Genomic DNA, 16887 nt, shown 5'->3' on the forward strand with positions numbered 1-16887 from the left:
GTCAGCAGCCGAGCGTCGTAAGCACTGAGCCACCATGGTGGCTGATCTCCCGAGGCTCACGACTCACTGCGCACCTTCAGGTGCCATGCAAGCTATCTGCCAACATTGCAGGAAGTGGCTACACCCAAACAAAGGCAACAAGAGGCTTCCCCAAGTTCAACAGCACAGCAATGTCCTGGGCCACTCGTGCTTGAAACGTGAGATTGCATCTTGACAGGTCCAGACTGAAGGAGGAGGACTGCAAGAGGCGAATCTGCTTCTCCAGCCACTCAGGTCCCGCTCTCACCATGCTTATTTCTTGGCCATCAGTGGAGAAAACAGGCTGCACGGGGGGCCAACAAACGACAATGAACGTGCCTGCCAGCCAGCAGTAAAAGCTCGTTAATTTGAACTCTGTTCATTCGAACTTACGGCTAATTAGAACTGACGGTTAATTCAAACTAACGCCCGGGTCCCAGCACAGCCCTATGTATTTCAATGAAGGAAAACTCCCGATAATTCGAACGTCGGCATCCGCTACAGTTTATTCGAACTAGGAGCCACTGGCTGACACTGCTCCTCTAGGTAGAAGTTAACCCATAGCGAGTAAAACACGCTCCAAATTTACCAGAGATGGAATGGAAAAGAAAAAAGCCGAATGCACGAGGCTCACGGAGCCCGCATTCCAGTGCATGCCGTAGCAGGCTTTCACTGCCGGAGCACTCGTCCGCGCCCACTGATGCTTCGGCGCAAGCCGTTCCAGGTTTTCGTTGCGCCGCAGTCGCTGGGTCGCGATCAGGTGGTGTAAACAACATAGTCTAGTATGACGGTTCGGGCGATGCCGGCTTTTGTTGGTGCCGCAAGCGCGAGCTACGTGACAGCAGTGTGAAGACATTGGAGCCCTTGAGAGGAGCCGATATAACTGAGGCTGCACGCTCCCAGCAGACGTCGCAGGGCTCACGTGCGGTGAGAACAGCCGACAGTGATGAGTCCGACGGCGGCCACGAGACTATGCCACCACCAAGTGCACATGAAGTAGCGTTGGCGCTCGATGTTGCAGCACGCCACTTCTTTGTCAATGATAACTCTATGTTGCGCAGGAGCTTTGGGCAAGCTGCAGATGATGCTGATGGAGTCTTGGCAAAAGAAACGCAAGCAAATGCACTTCGCCGATTACTTAATTTTGACAACCCTTCCCCATAAATAAGCATGTTCTGGAGCATAAATAGCGCCATATATTCCATCACTAAAGCTCGCTGCTCACGCGAATGCATTCCAGTACTTGTTTCTGGCGCGTAACTGGCTGATCAATTTGGTATTTCATTTGCCACTAGTACCGGATGAATTAGTTCTCAGAATATGCCCGCCACAAATGTGTAGTAGTGCCAAGCTCGCAATAACGAGTCTAGATGTCCCTGCTTCGGGTTCTGCCCGCGCAGCGGGGCGCGATAACTGCTCATTGTAGTGTCCATTCAATAATTCGAACTTCGCTTAATTCGAACAACTTTCTGTCTCCTTAGAGTTCAAATTAATGAGCTTTTACTGTACTAGCCTTCAATTATCCACACCACAATAACCTTTATGGCTGACTGTACATATCACAGTGTGCTGCACAGTGCTCCCCATATGAACTTCCTCCACATCTAACACCTGGATTCCTCATTTCAGTTTGTATCACGAATGCACACAGGTGCAGGTGACCGCACGACAGGTACTTGCCACAAGAGAACAACTTTTCTTTTTAAGGTCTGTCAGTACAAGAAGGCTCAGACTAAACTGTCAATGTGGTTCTTGCTATGGGATAAACTGCACAACCACCTTTCCACAGCAGCTGCTGAGCACCCACCTCATGAGTTCGAACTCGCCGTCCGGAGGGATAAAGCTGATGCTGTGCTCACTCTCAAATTTGCTCAGTTTCACACACTGGTGGAACTGGCAGTCGTCTATCGCTATCGACGTCTTCCCCGTGCTGCTGTAACAGAGGAAGAGGCAGAGATCAGAGGCAGGCAGCACTACCTACACAGCTAGTAAGTAGTAAGACAAAGCCAAAGCTTTAGTTTAGTTTTTAGTTTAACGGCATTTAACCTACCAAAGAGACTTAGACTATGGGGACACTGTAGCCCCTGGGCTTCTTTAACATGCATCAACACTGCGTTTTGCTTCCACTGAAATACGACCATCGCAGCCGTGATCGAACCTGCACCTTTCGGACCAGCAGCTGAGCACCATAACCCCTGAGCCACTGCAGCAGCCCAGAGCACAACGTTACACACATTTCAGTACGCAGACAACAAACAACCATCATATGCAATAAAAAAACTGCAGCACAAAGGAAGGTTATGTCTGAGAAAGCAAAAATCAACTAGCCCAAAAGCCCATCGCACATAGACGTACGTATTTCCTTCAATCAACTTATTAATCAAGCAGTGTGTCGATCTCGTGTGTTTTCCATTGCATCGCAGTTACACCTAACAATGGCAATCAGTCAGATGAAATCAACTGCCTAAACACGATTTCCAGCATGTGATCACGACTGCTGCTATCTCTGGTCCAGTGAAACCCACATCAGGCCTTGTAACCTTTACAGCTGCCAGCACACACTCACAAAGCACTGCACCAACCCTCACTGTGGGTAACAAGCTGATGGGCAGAGGATGCCATCCGTTAGATTCTATTTTATCACTGGGCCCCTCCTGGCTGCCTGATCAAACAAAGTTTGTGAACAAGCCTGCCACAACACACTTTCTTAATTCAGCATCTGATGCTCATGATGGAGTTTGTTGCCAAGCTAGAGTAACTCATATTTTGGCCACTCCAAGCATGCCCACATCTCTGCTTTCTCCCGATCTCCGCTAGTCAAAAACAGCCTGCCAGGTTCTTAGTGTGCATGCACATTTCAAGATGGTGACAGGTGTGCAAGCGATAGATGGTGGCAACTGCCAAGCACGCACTTGCCACTTCGCATGTGCAGTTGGTACCTCACGGAAGCAGTCCACGCCTGCCCCTTTCCTAGGCACAAGAACAACTTTCGCACATTCACTAAAGGGCACACATCTTGGCGAAACAGGCGGATTACGAGTAAGTGTAGTTTGAGGGCAGACTTTCCATTTCTGGAAGCAAGGAGTATAATGTGCACAGGCTCCTGCTTAGAGCTGCATTTACGACTGACCTGCGGGTGGGGTCGTCCAGGGTGGACACCTTGCCCTTGCTCTCCATGGTGATTTTGTCGTTGATGCCAAACTTGCACTCGGGCATGCCCGAGAGGTAAGACTTCATTACGACCTTCCCAGCCACGTGTGCGCTGAGCACCTGGCCCTGGGGAGACATAAGAAGGTTTACGTACTCCAGGACATCCAGAAACAGCTCGTTGCGGCGATACTTGATGCCCTCGCGCCTCCAGCCGATCTGGCCCGTAACCTGCGACGTGATCTGGCTCTGCTCCTCCTTGGTCTGCGACTTGACCCCCTGCTGGGTGATGAACGTCTTCAGGATGCCCACGTCCGTGTTCTGCGGGTAGCCGAAGTCCAGAAGCTCGTCCAGCAGCTCGTAGATGAGCACAAAGTTGTTCTTGACATTCTCCTCGCTGATCTTGCCAAAGTACGACTGCATCACCTCACACATCTTGAGCAGGAACTCAAACACCATAGCCGCATTGACGTTCTGCCGCGTCACCGCCGCCAGCCAGATGTTGGCCCGCTTCATGTGGAAGAAGGAGGTGCGCGCTATGTTCGTCACAGGGCTGCGCACCTGCTGCCGCGCATGGATCACATTCACCCGGAATGCGTCCACCGCGTTGCGCCTGCAGAGATCACAGGCCACCTAGGGTCATTCTTGCACCTGCACTACGTTGCAGCATGCTGATAGTAGTGCTCCTTTGCCTGACATAATTCTGATTCTTGGTAGAGGCCGGGTAGGAAGAGGGGTTTCGTGACATGAACAAAGTAAGCAAGGCCTTGGCTAAGCACCTCAAGGCTCCCCCTTCCTTGTTCACTTTGTTTCTGTTGTCGTAATTTCTGATTGGCATTTTCACTTCTCGGGCTGAAGACTGCTAACATTTATCAATATATCCGGCCTTGTGATGCCTGCACCATAGAGATTAACAATACTGGAAGGAAAAATGGCCCTGCAATAGTTTACCCACCACGGAGAGGTGCAGGAATGCCGGGACGGTTAGGCTTCGTATTTGGCCTGGCCACTGCTGGGCATTCAGCCGTGACTTCTCTTGAGGGAATCCTCAAAGAAATGCTGTGGAGGTCATCGTCGCATGCATTAAATTTATTGAAGAAGTGAAAAACATACTATTCAAATAATTTAAACAGCTCATAGATGAGAGCATCACGGTGTGGCTACCAATTCCAAGGCAGAATCCATGTTTCCGCCCCAACACTAGCCACGACAAATATGAGACCACATCTCGGCATTCCTGTGGTGGATGAAGTGCTCCTGAAAGGGACACTCAAGGAAATATCAAACTAGTCAAAACTGATAGATTATTCTTCTGAACACTACCGACACTTTATGCGTGCATAGATGGCACCATTGCTGAGAAAACCACAAGTTAAAGTGCCAAACCCTTCCACATTCAAAGAACCCATGAAAAATGAGCTGCCATCACGTCATTTCTACGACACCATTGCAATGGAGCCCTCCGACCAACCAAATGCGTCACTTCCAAAGACCGGAAACACTGCCGGAAACCAAAAATAGCCAGCAGTCGCAGTGGCAAGGTGCGAGTGCAGGCTGGCTCAGCCACACCATTACATGTCTTGCATTACGTGTCGTGACCAAATCCACACTTTCTCCTTAACATCTACTGCAAGTTGTTGTTGTTGTTGTTGTATGGGGTTTTATGGCGCATAAGCAACTATGGCTATCATGCGCCAAACACAAGGTTAGATGATGCTATGTCAAGTGTACAGAGGTTACATTATAATAGATTTAAAACACTGGCTTTCTTTAGAAACTTACAAACAAGTGAAAATTCAACGAGTGTTTGCTCGCCTAAAAGCAATGCGGGATGAAATGGAATGTGTTCATTGTAAAATACCGTAAAAACTTTTTGTCTAAGTTCTTCGAGATGCGAACAAGAAATTAAAATGTGATTTACTGTGAGCTCTTCACCACACATTTCACACACAGGTTTGTCTTTTTTTTTTAATAAGAAGTTATGGGTGATGTGTGTGTGACCTATGCGTAAACGATATAAAATTACTTCGATAAAACGCTCTTTATGGTGGCATGATTTCCATTCTTTTATAATGGGCTTTATGGTATGCAGCTTGTTGTGTCCTTCATTTTCCCAAGAAGCTTGCCACTTGTCTCTTAGTCTGCTATGCACTAACTTCATGTAATCCCTAGGAGGCAAATTCACATGTTTTATTTCCATGGTTCTGGTTTGTGCAGCACACATGTCGGCTCTCTCATTGTCCTGAATGCCAACGTGACTGGGAACCCAGCACAATTTTATAACATGTTTTTGTGTTGTGACCTTTACTATATTATGTATGATGCTTCCAATCAGTGGCTCCGTGGCATTTTTAGAGTTTAATGCTGTAAGGACGCTCAGTGAATCTGTATAGATGATGCTGTTTTTGATGTTTTCATTTGTTATTTTCTGCACCGCAACACTAATAGCATAACACTCCGCGGTGAAAACTGTAGCACATGAGGGAAGTCGTACTGCATTTTCATTTTTTCCTTGTATTACTGCGCTTCCTACATGAGCATGAGTTTTTGACCCGTCAGTATAAAATGGAGTGTAATTTCTGTATTTTTCTTGTAGTGCTAGATATTCTTGTATTATCTGGTCGTGTGGTGTACAAGTTTTCCTGAGGCGTGTTAGTGTGACGTCACACACTGTGGGAAGAGTGTACCACGGTGGTAGCGCTTCGCATCTTGGGGCAATATTTTTAATTTCATTTAGTATGTTTAGTGCTTGGCATTTTTCTTCGAAGCGCAAGAGCAATGGCTTAATTGCGTGAGGCTTGTTGTTGAAGAGTATTCTGGATGGGCATTTCGTGACGATTGAGTAACAGAGATGTTTGGGGTGAGAAAGGATTTTGAGGATGTATGTACAAGTTAGTGCAGTTCTTCGATCTTCTAAGGAAGGTTCATTCGTTTCCACATACAGACTTGCTATTGGTGAAGTTCTGTAAGCACCAGAAGACAACCTTAAACCAAGATTGTGGATAGGATCTAGTCGTTTTATGTAGGACGGTCTTGCTGAGCCATATACTATGCACCCATAGTCTAACTTAGAGCGAACCAGAGAACGATATATATGTAATAGGCATGCCCTATCAGATCCCCAGCGTTTTCTTGACAGTAGTTTTAGCACATTGAGGGCTTGGGAAGCTTTTTTCTTTAAGGTGTTTATATGTGGCAAGAAAGTGAGCTTTTTATCGAAAGTTATCCCTAGAAATTTATGCTCTTGTTTGACAGGTAATTGGGTTTGGTTTAGATATATTGTGGGGTTGGCCTGTAGGCCTCGTCTCAAAGAGAACAGAACCGCTACTGTTTTCTGAGGGGAAAATCTAAATCCGTTTCTATCTGCCCAGGTAGCCAGTTTATTTATTGTTATTTGTATCTGTCGCTCACAGGTGGGTATGCTGGATGACGTGCATGCTATTTGGAGGTCGTCTACGTAAACAGAGTACATTATGGATTTTGGGATTACTTTTCCTATTGAGTTCATTTTGATGATGAATAAGGTCGTGCTGAGGATGCACCCCTGGGGTACGCCAGTTTCTTGTGTAAAAGTGTTGGAGAAGGTTGCACCTAGGTGGACTCGGAACGTGCGGTTGGTTAGGAAGTCATTCAAACAGCTCAGCATCCTGCCGCGGATACCTAGGTCCGCTAGGTCACGGAGGATACCGAACCTCCACGTGGTATCGTAAGCCTTCTCCATGTCGAAGAAGACCCCGATACAGTGCTGGTTGTGGATGAACGCTTCCCGAACTGTGTTCTCAAAGCGAACGATGTGATCGGTTGTGGAACATGTCTTTTTAAAACCGCACTGGTGTATATCTAAAAGTTGCCGGGACTGAAGTATGAAGGTTAGTCTGATGTTTAGAATGCTTTCGAATGATTTTGCTATACAGCTAGTGAGTGCTATTGGCCTGTAACTGGTGGGAGTAGTTGGTGGCTTGCCAGGTTTTAGGAAGGGTACTATGATTGCTTCTTTCCATGCTTGGGGGATTTCTCCACTCATCCATATTTTATTGAAAAATTTTAGGAGAGCCTCTATGGCAGTCTCAGAGAGGTGAGCAAGCATGGCATAATGTATATTGTCTGGGCCTGGTGCTGTCATTTTACCGGATGTTAGTACTGTGTTTAGTTCCTGCATTGTAATAACCTGATTGTAGTCTTCGTGTATGCATGTTCCAAAGGGAAGTTTTTGTTTTTCTACTATTGTTTTGTGCTTTTGAAATGTTTGTGTATAGTTGGATGAGCTTGAAACTGTGGAAAAATGCTCACCCAATATGTTGACCTGTTCTTCTAATGTTGTTTGAGTACCGGGTGTTGTTAGCATTGGAAATGTGAATGGAGTAAAATTTCCAGTGAATTTCCGCACCTGCTCCCACATTTTCTTGGATGTTATTGAGCTGTTTATGGAGGATATGTACTGTTGCCATGATGCCCTTTCTGTGTTGCGTCTGATGTATCGTGCTTTGGCTCTAGCCCTTTTGAAGATGAGCAAGTTTCCTGCAGTGGGATATCTGCGAAGGTTGCCCCAAGCCTTGTTTTGCCCCAAGCCTTGTTTTGCTGCTTTTTAGCCGATGAGCATTCGTTTGACCACCAAACTTTATGTGTTTTTCGTGCAATTTCAGACGTTTGTGGGATGGCTTCTATTGCTGCAGATATTAAGCATGTGACAAATTTTTCATTTAGTTCCTCTATAGTAAGGGTTTCGGCATATTCTTTTTCTAGTGTGGCCTTCGTTCTGAAAAGTGCCCAATCGGCGAGGTGAATTTTTCATCGCTGTGGCTTCGTAGGGATGATGGATGTAGCTGATGTTAGCTTTAAAACTGTAGGTAAGTGATCACTTCCCCGAGGGTCATCTAAAACATCCCAAATAAAATCATTAAAAACCGATGGTGATGCAAACGCTAAATCTGGGCAGGTCATTTTTCCAGAGCTGGGGCAGCAGTACGTTGCTTTTCCAGTGTTCATTAAACATATGCTATTTGAAAGAATAAAATCCTCGATGAGCTGACCCCTGGAATCAGTATGCTCACTTCCCCAGAATGAGGAGTGTGCGTTAAAATCCCCAATTATGACATATGGCTCAGGCAACTGTCCCAGAAGTTCTTCTAGGTCATGCATAGTAATTGTGTTGTGTGGTGGTATGTACACAGAACATATTGTTATTGTTTTATGGCTAATGATGTTTACTGCGACCGCTTCTAAGTTCGTCTTTAATGATACCTCTCTTGCAGGGACATCGCTTTGCGTAATGATAGCGACGCCTCCTGAGAGTCGGCTAGCTTGTTCTCGGTCTTTCCGGAAAATATTATATTTTTTTAAGATGTTTGTGTGCTGTGGCCCAAGGTTCGTTTCTTGCAGGCACACAGCTGTAGGTGCCATTGTTTTGAGCATATCGGTTATGTCTGTGTAGTTTCTGTGTAGACATCTACAGTTCCATTGTATTAGATATGCCATTGTGATAAGTTGGGGATTGGGGAGAGTCACTTATTTTCAGGAGCAGTGATTCGTGGTTTCCCTTTTTTCTCTAGGGAGTCTTGCCGCCGCTGCAGCGGTGGCGAACTAGGAGTTGTATCCATCGCCACTTTCGTGGCGCCGGATTTCTGCGGAGATTCCGCGGATGCGTGTATTTTAGATGTCCGCGGACTTTCGCTGACATCCATCTCCTCCACGGTGGACGTGGAGGATGCTTCTTGGTTGCGATGGCCCGTGGCCTTCGCATTCGTCTTTTTTGCTGGCACCGCTGAACCAGGCCCTGCTCCAGCGGCAGAGTCTTTTGGGCCAGTAGTTGCCTTCTTATAGGGGTGGGGCGACAGGTCCAGTTCAGCATAGCTGTTCTGGGTGTCTATCGCCGAGGATGCCACTGCTGAAAGTAGGGCCTGAGGGCCTCCGGCGAGGATCGCGTGGTCTTCCCGCGAAATTTTCAGCCCTGTGGACTGTGTCATTGACTTCTGTGGTGGGGACTTGGTTGTCGACCCCAGGTCCTTCGGATCGACCTGTGTGCCGACAGAAACCGAAGGCGGCGGCGGTCCCCGCGTCACCGCTTCGGAGTATGTCCCTTTCTGTTGGAAAGAGACGCGTTTTTTTGCTTCAAAGTAGGACAGGTTTTCTGTGGTCTTCAAAGTTATGATTTGTTTTTCTGTTTTCCAAACTGGGCACGACCTGGAGTATGCGCCATGTGCGCCATTGCAGTTGATGCATTTTGGAGTGCGTTCGCATCTTTCTTCTGTATGTGCGTCTTCTGCGCATGTGACACACGTGGGTTTGCCCCGGCAAGCCAACATGCTGTGTCCAAAGCGCTGGCACTTGAAACATCGTCTCGGATTTGGTATGTATGGGCGGACTTTACAATGGAGGTATGCGGCGTGGATGGAATCAGGGAGAGTTGTACTATTGAAAGTTAGGACGATGTGTTTTGTCTTGATTTCAGCATTATTTCTCCGGATGGTTATTCGTCGGGCTGCTATTACTCCTTGTTCAGCTAGTTCTTCTTCCATTTCCGCATCCGTACTCTGTAGGAGTTCATATTCAGATATGACGCCCTTTGAGTGGTTCAGGGTGCGGTGCGGGGTTACCTGTACGCTCATTTCTCCAAGATTCTGTAAAGACATCAGTTTCGCGCTGTTCTTTTGTGTTTATTTCTACAAGGAGATCTCCGGTTCGCTGCTTTTTTGCTTTGTAGTTTTTGCCTACACAGCTTTTTAGGGTGTTGGAGATGACAAATGCAGACAGGTTGGCTACCGGTTCATCAGTGTTTGAGTGAACCATGAAAAACTTCGGAAACGTTTCTGGTTTCTGTGGCATCAATTGTTTCGCATCGGTGCGACTCCTTTTTGGGAGCCGATCAGATTTTTTTGAAAATTTTTCCATACGGCATGTACTGGCTAAGGGTTCCAAATACTTTGTCGCCTCTGATTCACCCTTATACACAGAGGAAGGTCCCGGGACTCCCCCCCTGGTAGACAGACGAGGAGCCCATCGGCCGAGGATTGACCACTTCCTCGACCGCCACCGTTCCAAGGTTTCTTCCCTCCACCTTTCAACCTATCGCCACGGTACGGATGACAGCTTCGGTATGGGGGCTAAGGGTCCGTGGTGGCGCCAAGCACCAACACCTCGTTACACAAGGTGCCCTTGCGGGCTCTACTGCAAGGGTTCGCAAACCTTTTTCTAGTTCCTTACCTGTAGCCACCACTTGGAGCAGAGTAGTAAAGTACCATATATAGCCACGTATAAGTAGACTCTGAATATAAGTCAACACCAAACTATCTTTTCGCTATCAAAAAAAAGAAAGTTGCCTCCAAATACAAGCCGACACATCCATCCCACCCGCCACAGGATGGCACAGCGGTGTGTGCACAGCTCAAAGCAAAAAACACGTATGAACGCAATCACAAAGCCAGCAGTCTGAGGCTAATGGAGATCAAGCAGCACCCCATCCTGCTCTTCCGTACTTGCATGCAGCCGGCTTACTACTGGCAAACCTTGGGGAAGCCAAACTGCCAACAGTCTTAGTTTGATTCCGGCACCACACGTGCTCCAGACGTCGCTATAAGTTTGCTCTCTCGCAGTCTTCCCCTCACCTGGGAAAGCAACCGCCAGTATCAGTGAGCCGGGTAAACTATGCACGAATTAACTTTCTTTTTTTAACACAGAGTTCCATGCATCCTACAAGGTATGGGCACCAACAGAAGGACTGTACTACCCATGACTCAGCTTAAACTACCTTATAACCCCGTCACACGGCGAGTTTCAATGGCCACCGAGTTGAGGGTCTTCGAAATTCTCAATCACCATCGAACTCGGAGTTGTGTCGCTGCTACATGGCAAATCTCAATGGCTATTGAAATGGTTCTCTTGTCTTACGCCAAGCTTGCGTGGTGCCACAATCGCTACTTTGGATTTTGCAAAAATAAAAATATTTTATAAATGCATACTAAATGCTGAAATAAACGCATACGCACATGTCATTTAAAACTATGACCGTCACTCAAGCGTCACAAACATTAAATTATCGCTCTCTCTTTGTACCTTGCAATCACGAAGATTAATTGCCCTAATCTGCTTATTTCACAAGATAGTCTATAGCACTAATCTTTCGACCTTCCCTCTTGCCCAACCTCACCGCACCTCGCGCCGTTTAAACAACCATCTCAGCTTCAAACGCCTTTCAGGTAAAACCGTTGCATTCAATTCATCCGCTTTGCCGCAGGCTATTGTTCACTGGAATGGTCTTCCGGAACACATCGTCAATATTCGTGATCCAGCTTCTTTTAGGACCGAAATAACAGCCATTTTTTCTAATTACTGACGCGTCAATAACTATTGTATAATGATGTTCTTACTGTTTAATGAGTACTAACAGTCAATCAGCATTATATAATCGTGTCATTCATGCTCCTGTTATTACCCCTATTTATGTAATCCCCCCCTCACACAATACTCCATGCTTGGAGCCTGTGAGGCAACGTGAATAAATAAATAATTGCGCGTACGCGACGGACAGATGCAGACAATGCTGTAGCGTCGGAGCGTCGGAGCGATGCTTCGTCAGGCTTAAGACCTGGGAAATCGCCTTGATATCTGAAAAACAAGAGCTATTTCTCTCTTGAAACTTTATGCGAGGGTAACAATGGACAAATCAAAGGTGAATACAACAACTCGATATTGCTTTGAGGGATTAGCGACGAAGCTATTATCGCTGTGAAGCGGGCTGGCAGGGCGCCGCCATGTTGTCAATGCTAAGTATGCAAGCAACGGAAAGACCGCAAAGCAAAATTAATGCACTTAATGCGCTTAAAACCAGTCTGATACAATTTTAAAATTATTGTACAGACTGCTTGCATCAAAGTTTAGGCAAATAATGTTTTTTCATGCTTTTACACCGTGAATGTGTCATGTACGAAAGTGCGCTTGGCGCCGCTCGAAGCAACACTAGCAACCTTGGGCAGCGCTCGAAGGCCCTCGAAATCTCGATGGAGTTCTGCACTGCTCCGTTGACTTGATAGACTTGACTCGATGGCCATTGAAACTACCCGTGTAGCAGCGCTCGATCGCCTTTGAGTCGATAGACTATTGGTTCGAGGGCCTTCGAAATGCCCGTGTGACAGGGGTATTAGACCCTAAAACAGGTGGACTCCATGTATCCCCTCCCTAATTTCATTATATCTAATGGTTTAGCAAGACCATGAGTGGTAATATGATACACAGTTTGCATCATGAGAGACCTCTGTCTGTGCCTTGTAGTTTTAAATCTCAGTGCAGTTGTATTGTTTGTTTTATCCAATTAAAATTAGGTGGCCTGCTAAAGTTGTCACCAAAAGAATGTGTAAACTAAGTTTCTGCATGAGAAAGCTAAATTTTTTTCTCTGGTGTAGGCATGTAACCACAAACAGCACAGTTTGCTCTATGCCTCCCTGTGTCACACTGGGGTCAGGCTGCTCCTCGAGGCAGCATTTTTTGTGTGCTGCTTCAGGCACCTGCATTCACCCACCACCTCACTGCAATACTGCAACCTGCTGAAGATTAGTTCAGAGTCCCTCGTGTTAGCTTTAATGCGATGTTATTAGGTTGTCTCGCAAAAAATTTCTGGCTTCTCTGTCACGAAATTCCCCGATTGGCCGAGAGGGTTGAGACACCAACATCTGGACCAATCACAGAGCACCGCCAAATATGAGAATCTGAGGACCCCCCAAATTTTGTAAGCATACCACCCCAGAAAATGAATTAAGGTGGATTAGTGGGTTGGATTAGTACAATCCCATATGATGATCCAAGAGAGGGTACTGGAATATTCTAGAAGGCGATTACTCATGCAACCATATAAGGGAAATGGAACCAGTTCCAACAGAGTTTTGGTGGGAAAATCACAAGAACATCGGACACTCATCGTAGACACCATAGCAGGCAACCTGAAGCCAATAGCATTTTCCTTCTTAAGAATGTCGCCAAGTTTTTTAAGCTCACCGACGTGCTATACCCTCAATCATGGTCATTTTCAGAGCCATTTGGCTGGGCTTTACCAGTGAATGCAGAGTTATTTCTGAACACCCTTGGACTCACCCAATGTCATCCCTGTAGACACGGGAGATGAGGACCTCTCCCTTGTGGTTATAGATGAACAGGCCTCCAATCATCTTGGAACCCCTGCACATAAATCAGCAGCCACTAAATAAAGCAGCACTTCGCTGGAGCTGGCACATAGTTATAATGCATCATCACTACATGCTATGCAAAGCTCTGGCTTTTACGCAACGTTTTCAGCGTTAACATCACACAAGTTTTCCAGCACTCCAATTCTGTGCTGTGACTAGTTCCCCAGAAAGATCACCACAATCAGTCTCAGTGGAACTGCACGCACATCCTTTCATGATGCTCAACAAGTATGGATGTGTGCTATTCAAAGCACATGACAGCTTCCAACATGGAGTGCTAGTTCCTAATGTCACTTGTGAAACCAGTGCCACAGTGCATTTGTGTGCCAAGCACTTGGGCAAGTTCTAGTAGGAAAGCACTGCTTTGGGCGAGTGTGTTCACAGTGATGAGAGCACAGAGCAACAAGGGACACAGACAGGCACATGGAACTGCGAGATCAATGCCACTTGCTATTCTTTGCACATGCCTGCCGTTACATACAGGGGTTCAACATCGCAAAGAGACACATGGTATATGAGGGGTGTCATAGTGGAGGCCTCCAGATTCATTTAGACCACATGGGGTTCTCTAATATCCAGTGTGCAATGTCATCCACAAACATGTAGAAAATGAAACTTGAACCATACATAAAATAAGTCACACATAGAAGCTCCAAAAGCAGCAATAACAAAACTGAGGGAGAGACTACTGAAGCTTATTTAACCAAGAAAGCTTGGAGAAAATGTATCACCTGAACTGTCCGTAATGCTCAGTAATGCAGAGACCCATTTTCTGAATGGGCTCCTTAGGTTCAGTTTTCATTTCGCACTAGTTCACAAATTTTTGCTGGTCATTTTATCGTTCTAAAGACTTAAGCAGCAGTGAGACTTAAAAAAAAGAAACAATAACTGTTGTGATCGTATAATCAAAACTACAGCCTACTGGGAAAGCTACAGCTAGCAACATCACGCAGACTTTCGTTTATGTTCTGCACAGTCCACAATGGTTTTTCAGCAGCGCAGGGGACAAAGGACGTGAGAAGTGCACAGACACGGCGCTGAACTTACAACTGAAAAACGTGCGCAGCTGGTCTTGTGCCACTGTAGACCTGTGCTCAGGAATTGTCATTTTCGTCAATCTGTTTTGTGTATCTGTCTTTTCATTTGAGATTGGTTGCCACTGTATTTAAGTAGTGAAAATCACCTCAATAAACCAGTTGTAAGTTCAGCGCCGTGTCTGTGCACTTGTCACGTCCTTTGTCCCCTGCGCTGCTGAAAAACCATGTCACGCCAACTTGCCCAAGCTTCTACAGTATCAGTCCACAATGCTCCGGCTACCACGAAAGCACTGAAATTCACATGTTAAGCACTTCCCTATGCCGGGAGAATCCCATCTGGCAATCAATGACAATGCTGGGTTATGACGCTACTGTGACTAGTTCTGCTACAACAGTGGGCAAGGCATGTCATTGTGTAGCAGGACACACATGTCCTACTTGCTTCAAGTATTCGCAAAGAGAAAACTGTGCACCTACATACTATATCTTTGTCTGCTGAATACTACTATCTAACAAACTATTGAGTGTGTTTGCCTTTCGCTAACAGTCCTCCTAGGTGTCCCATGTTTTTACAAGCCCGGGCGTGCAGTTTAACACCCATCTGGGAGAGAAAAAATATCTGAAACTGTTAAGCCTTTTCTATCCGTCAACTGCGGCACAATACTTCTTGAAACAATTTTCACTTCTAATGCCAGCTGCTTATAGGTCCACCAAAAGACGGGTACAAATATGTACCACATTTTGAGGTCTTTACGAAGCCAACTCTGCACCTCTTTCCAGCACACATCCAGTAATTGAAACACATGAGACACGCACAGAGCCTGCCCCTTATGAAGGGTTAAAACAAGCCACGAGGAGAAAAGGATCCCGAGCACTGTTTGCACCCTACTTTTTACGGAGGGCATGCTCCAGATGCGTCTGCAAACTTGTTCACCAGCTTGTAATGGCTCCAGTCTAACCCTCAAGATGTTGCTCCCCCCCCCCCCCCCCCCGCCCCCCTTCTTCACCGCCACTTTGAGCACAACAGGATTAGGAGGAGCTTCCCCATGAACCATCTGCCAAATACACAAAGCATATTCCACTGTTTCTCTTGGCAGATATCCATTCAGTATTTGCATCTCCCATGGTAATAGCACCATGAGGACTCGAAAATGTAGCAGCAACTGCACCAAGGAGCAAGCTTGGCCTGTGTCCCCCCACTGACAAGAACAGTGAATGCTTCCTGAGAGCGAACAAAGGTTTTAAGGTTTCCGGCCTCAATGCATGCACTGACCAATGTCTATGTAATGCTCAAGAGACCAGGAACTACGTCAGCAGTCCTGAAAGCCCTCATGTGCAACACGAGGCCAAACCAGTGAGCAGAAGTAACCTGCTGTTCATGAAGGCACTGAGCTACATTGATAGTGGCACCTTTTCAAAGCCGCGTACAGTCAAACATGCACGAAGTAAAACAAGGGCACACATTACTGAAAAGATGTCTCCAGCCACCTGCTGTATTCACTGAGGTAGATGCCCTCAAGAGCCTGCCCAATATGGTGACCCTGTTGCCTTCTTACTTTTTGGTTCATTCTTAGCAATGTACTGTTATTAGTTTCCCACAAGCCAGAGCCACAACAGAAGCCAGGAGGTGTCCATGGCATCCCTTCAGGACCCCACTGAGCAGTGCCAGTATTCTAAACGCACAGAAACCGTTCCTGTCTACAGCGCAGCGAAGCGAGCACACATGTCGTGGTGACCGCACTAATACATTAAGCGAGTCACAGTACCAGAATTCCCACACTGAGCGAAGGTCTAGCAACAGCGCCGCGCTCGAAAGCGGCGGCACACTGCCCGAAACACGTCGGCGAGTCATGTTTACGAAATCTCTCAATGAACGCAGCGTGCACCTCGTTCCTCGCTAACTCGCACAGGCCTTCACGCAAGCACCGCTGAGGGCGTCCACAGCCACCCCCCTGTGCGATCGCCTGCCCCGGACCTGGGCATGCGCTCCGCACGTGAGGAAGGGGGCGGCGACGCGCGGCTCCGAGACGCCCCCGGCCTACGTTCACGAAGAGCTTTCTACGGGCCCACCCGGCCCGTGCCGAGGCGATTTCCCAGGGACTCCGCGGCAGGGCCCTCGCGAGAGGCCAGGCAACGATCGCAGGCTTCAGCTCTCGGCGAGCCGCCATCGATTGAGTCGGCGCCATGGAGGCACATTAGAACGACGCCGCGTTTTTCAGGGCAATGCCCGAACAGTCGGCGCTGTACAGTGCACGCCGAGCATCAGCCGGTGGCCAGTGAGCGCTTCCCGCACCTACCTGTCAGAACGACTCTTCTGAATCCGCGATTCCGACCAGCATTCCTCACCCGCTGGTCCTACCGGCACTACCGGGACTGCCTCAACGCCCCGGGCCGCTGCTTCAGCCAGCCTCAGCCCATCAGCTGCCTCCTAAGGCCCGCCTAGTCGCTGTGCAGCTAAAGAACGTAACGTTTCGTGAGGGCGCGCTAAACGTAATACTTTTTTTCTAATGTTA

At 47.2% G+C, this 16887-nt stretch overlaps 1 protein-coding gene across 2 annotated transcripts in view; it reads right to left on the minus strand.

Annotated features, from left to right (window-relative positions):
• AP-2mu (adaptor protein complex 2, mu subunit) overlaps positions 1-16811 on the minus strand; it is a 46412-nt gene extending 29601 nt beyond the window's left edge. Inside the window, exons 1-4 of one of the 2 annotated variants that reach the window (XM_077655682.1) lie at positions 16672-16811; positions 13246-13329; positions 3149-3778; positions 1826-1948 (exon numbers count right to left, since the gene is read on the minus strand). In XM_077655682.1, the coding sequence (XP_077511808.1) occupies positions 1826-1948; positions 3149-3778; positions 13246-13319 (827 nt within the window). In that variant the 5' untranslated portion in view covers positions 13320-13329; positions 16672-16811. Of the gene's footprint in view, positions 1-1825; positions 1952-3148; positions 3779-13245; positions 13330-16671 lie in introns of both variants that reach the window. The other variant, XM_077655681.1, reaches the window with a different exon arrangement.
• Between the last annotated feature and the right edge of the window lie 76 nt (positions 16812-16887).

The sequence above is a fragment of the Amblyomma americanum genome, chromosome 2 (assembly GCF_052857255.1).
Source record: "Amblyomma americanum isolate KBUSLIRL-KWMA chromosome 2, ASM5285725v1, whole genome shotgun sequence".
Lineage (NCBI taxonomy): Eukaryota > Metazoa > Arthropoda > Arachnida > Ixodida > Ixodidae > Amblyomma > Amblyomma americanum.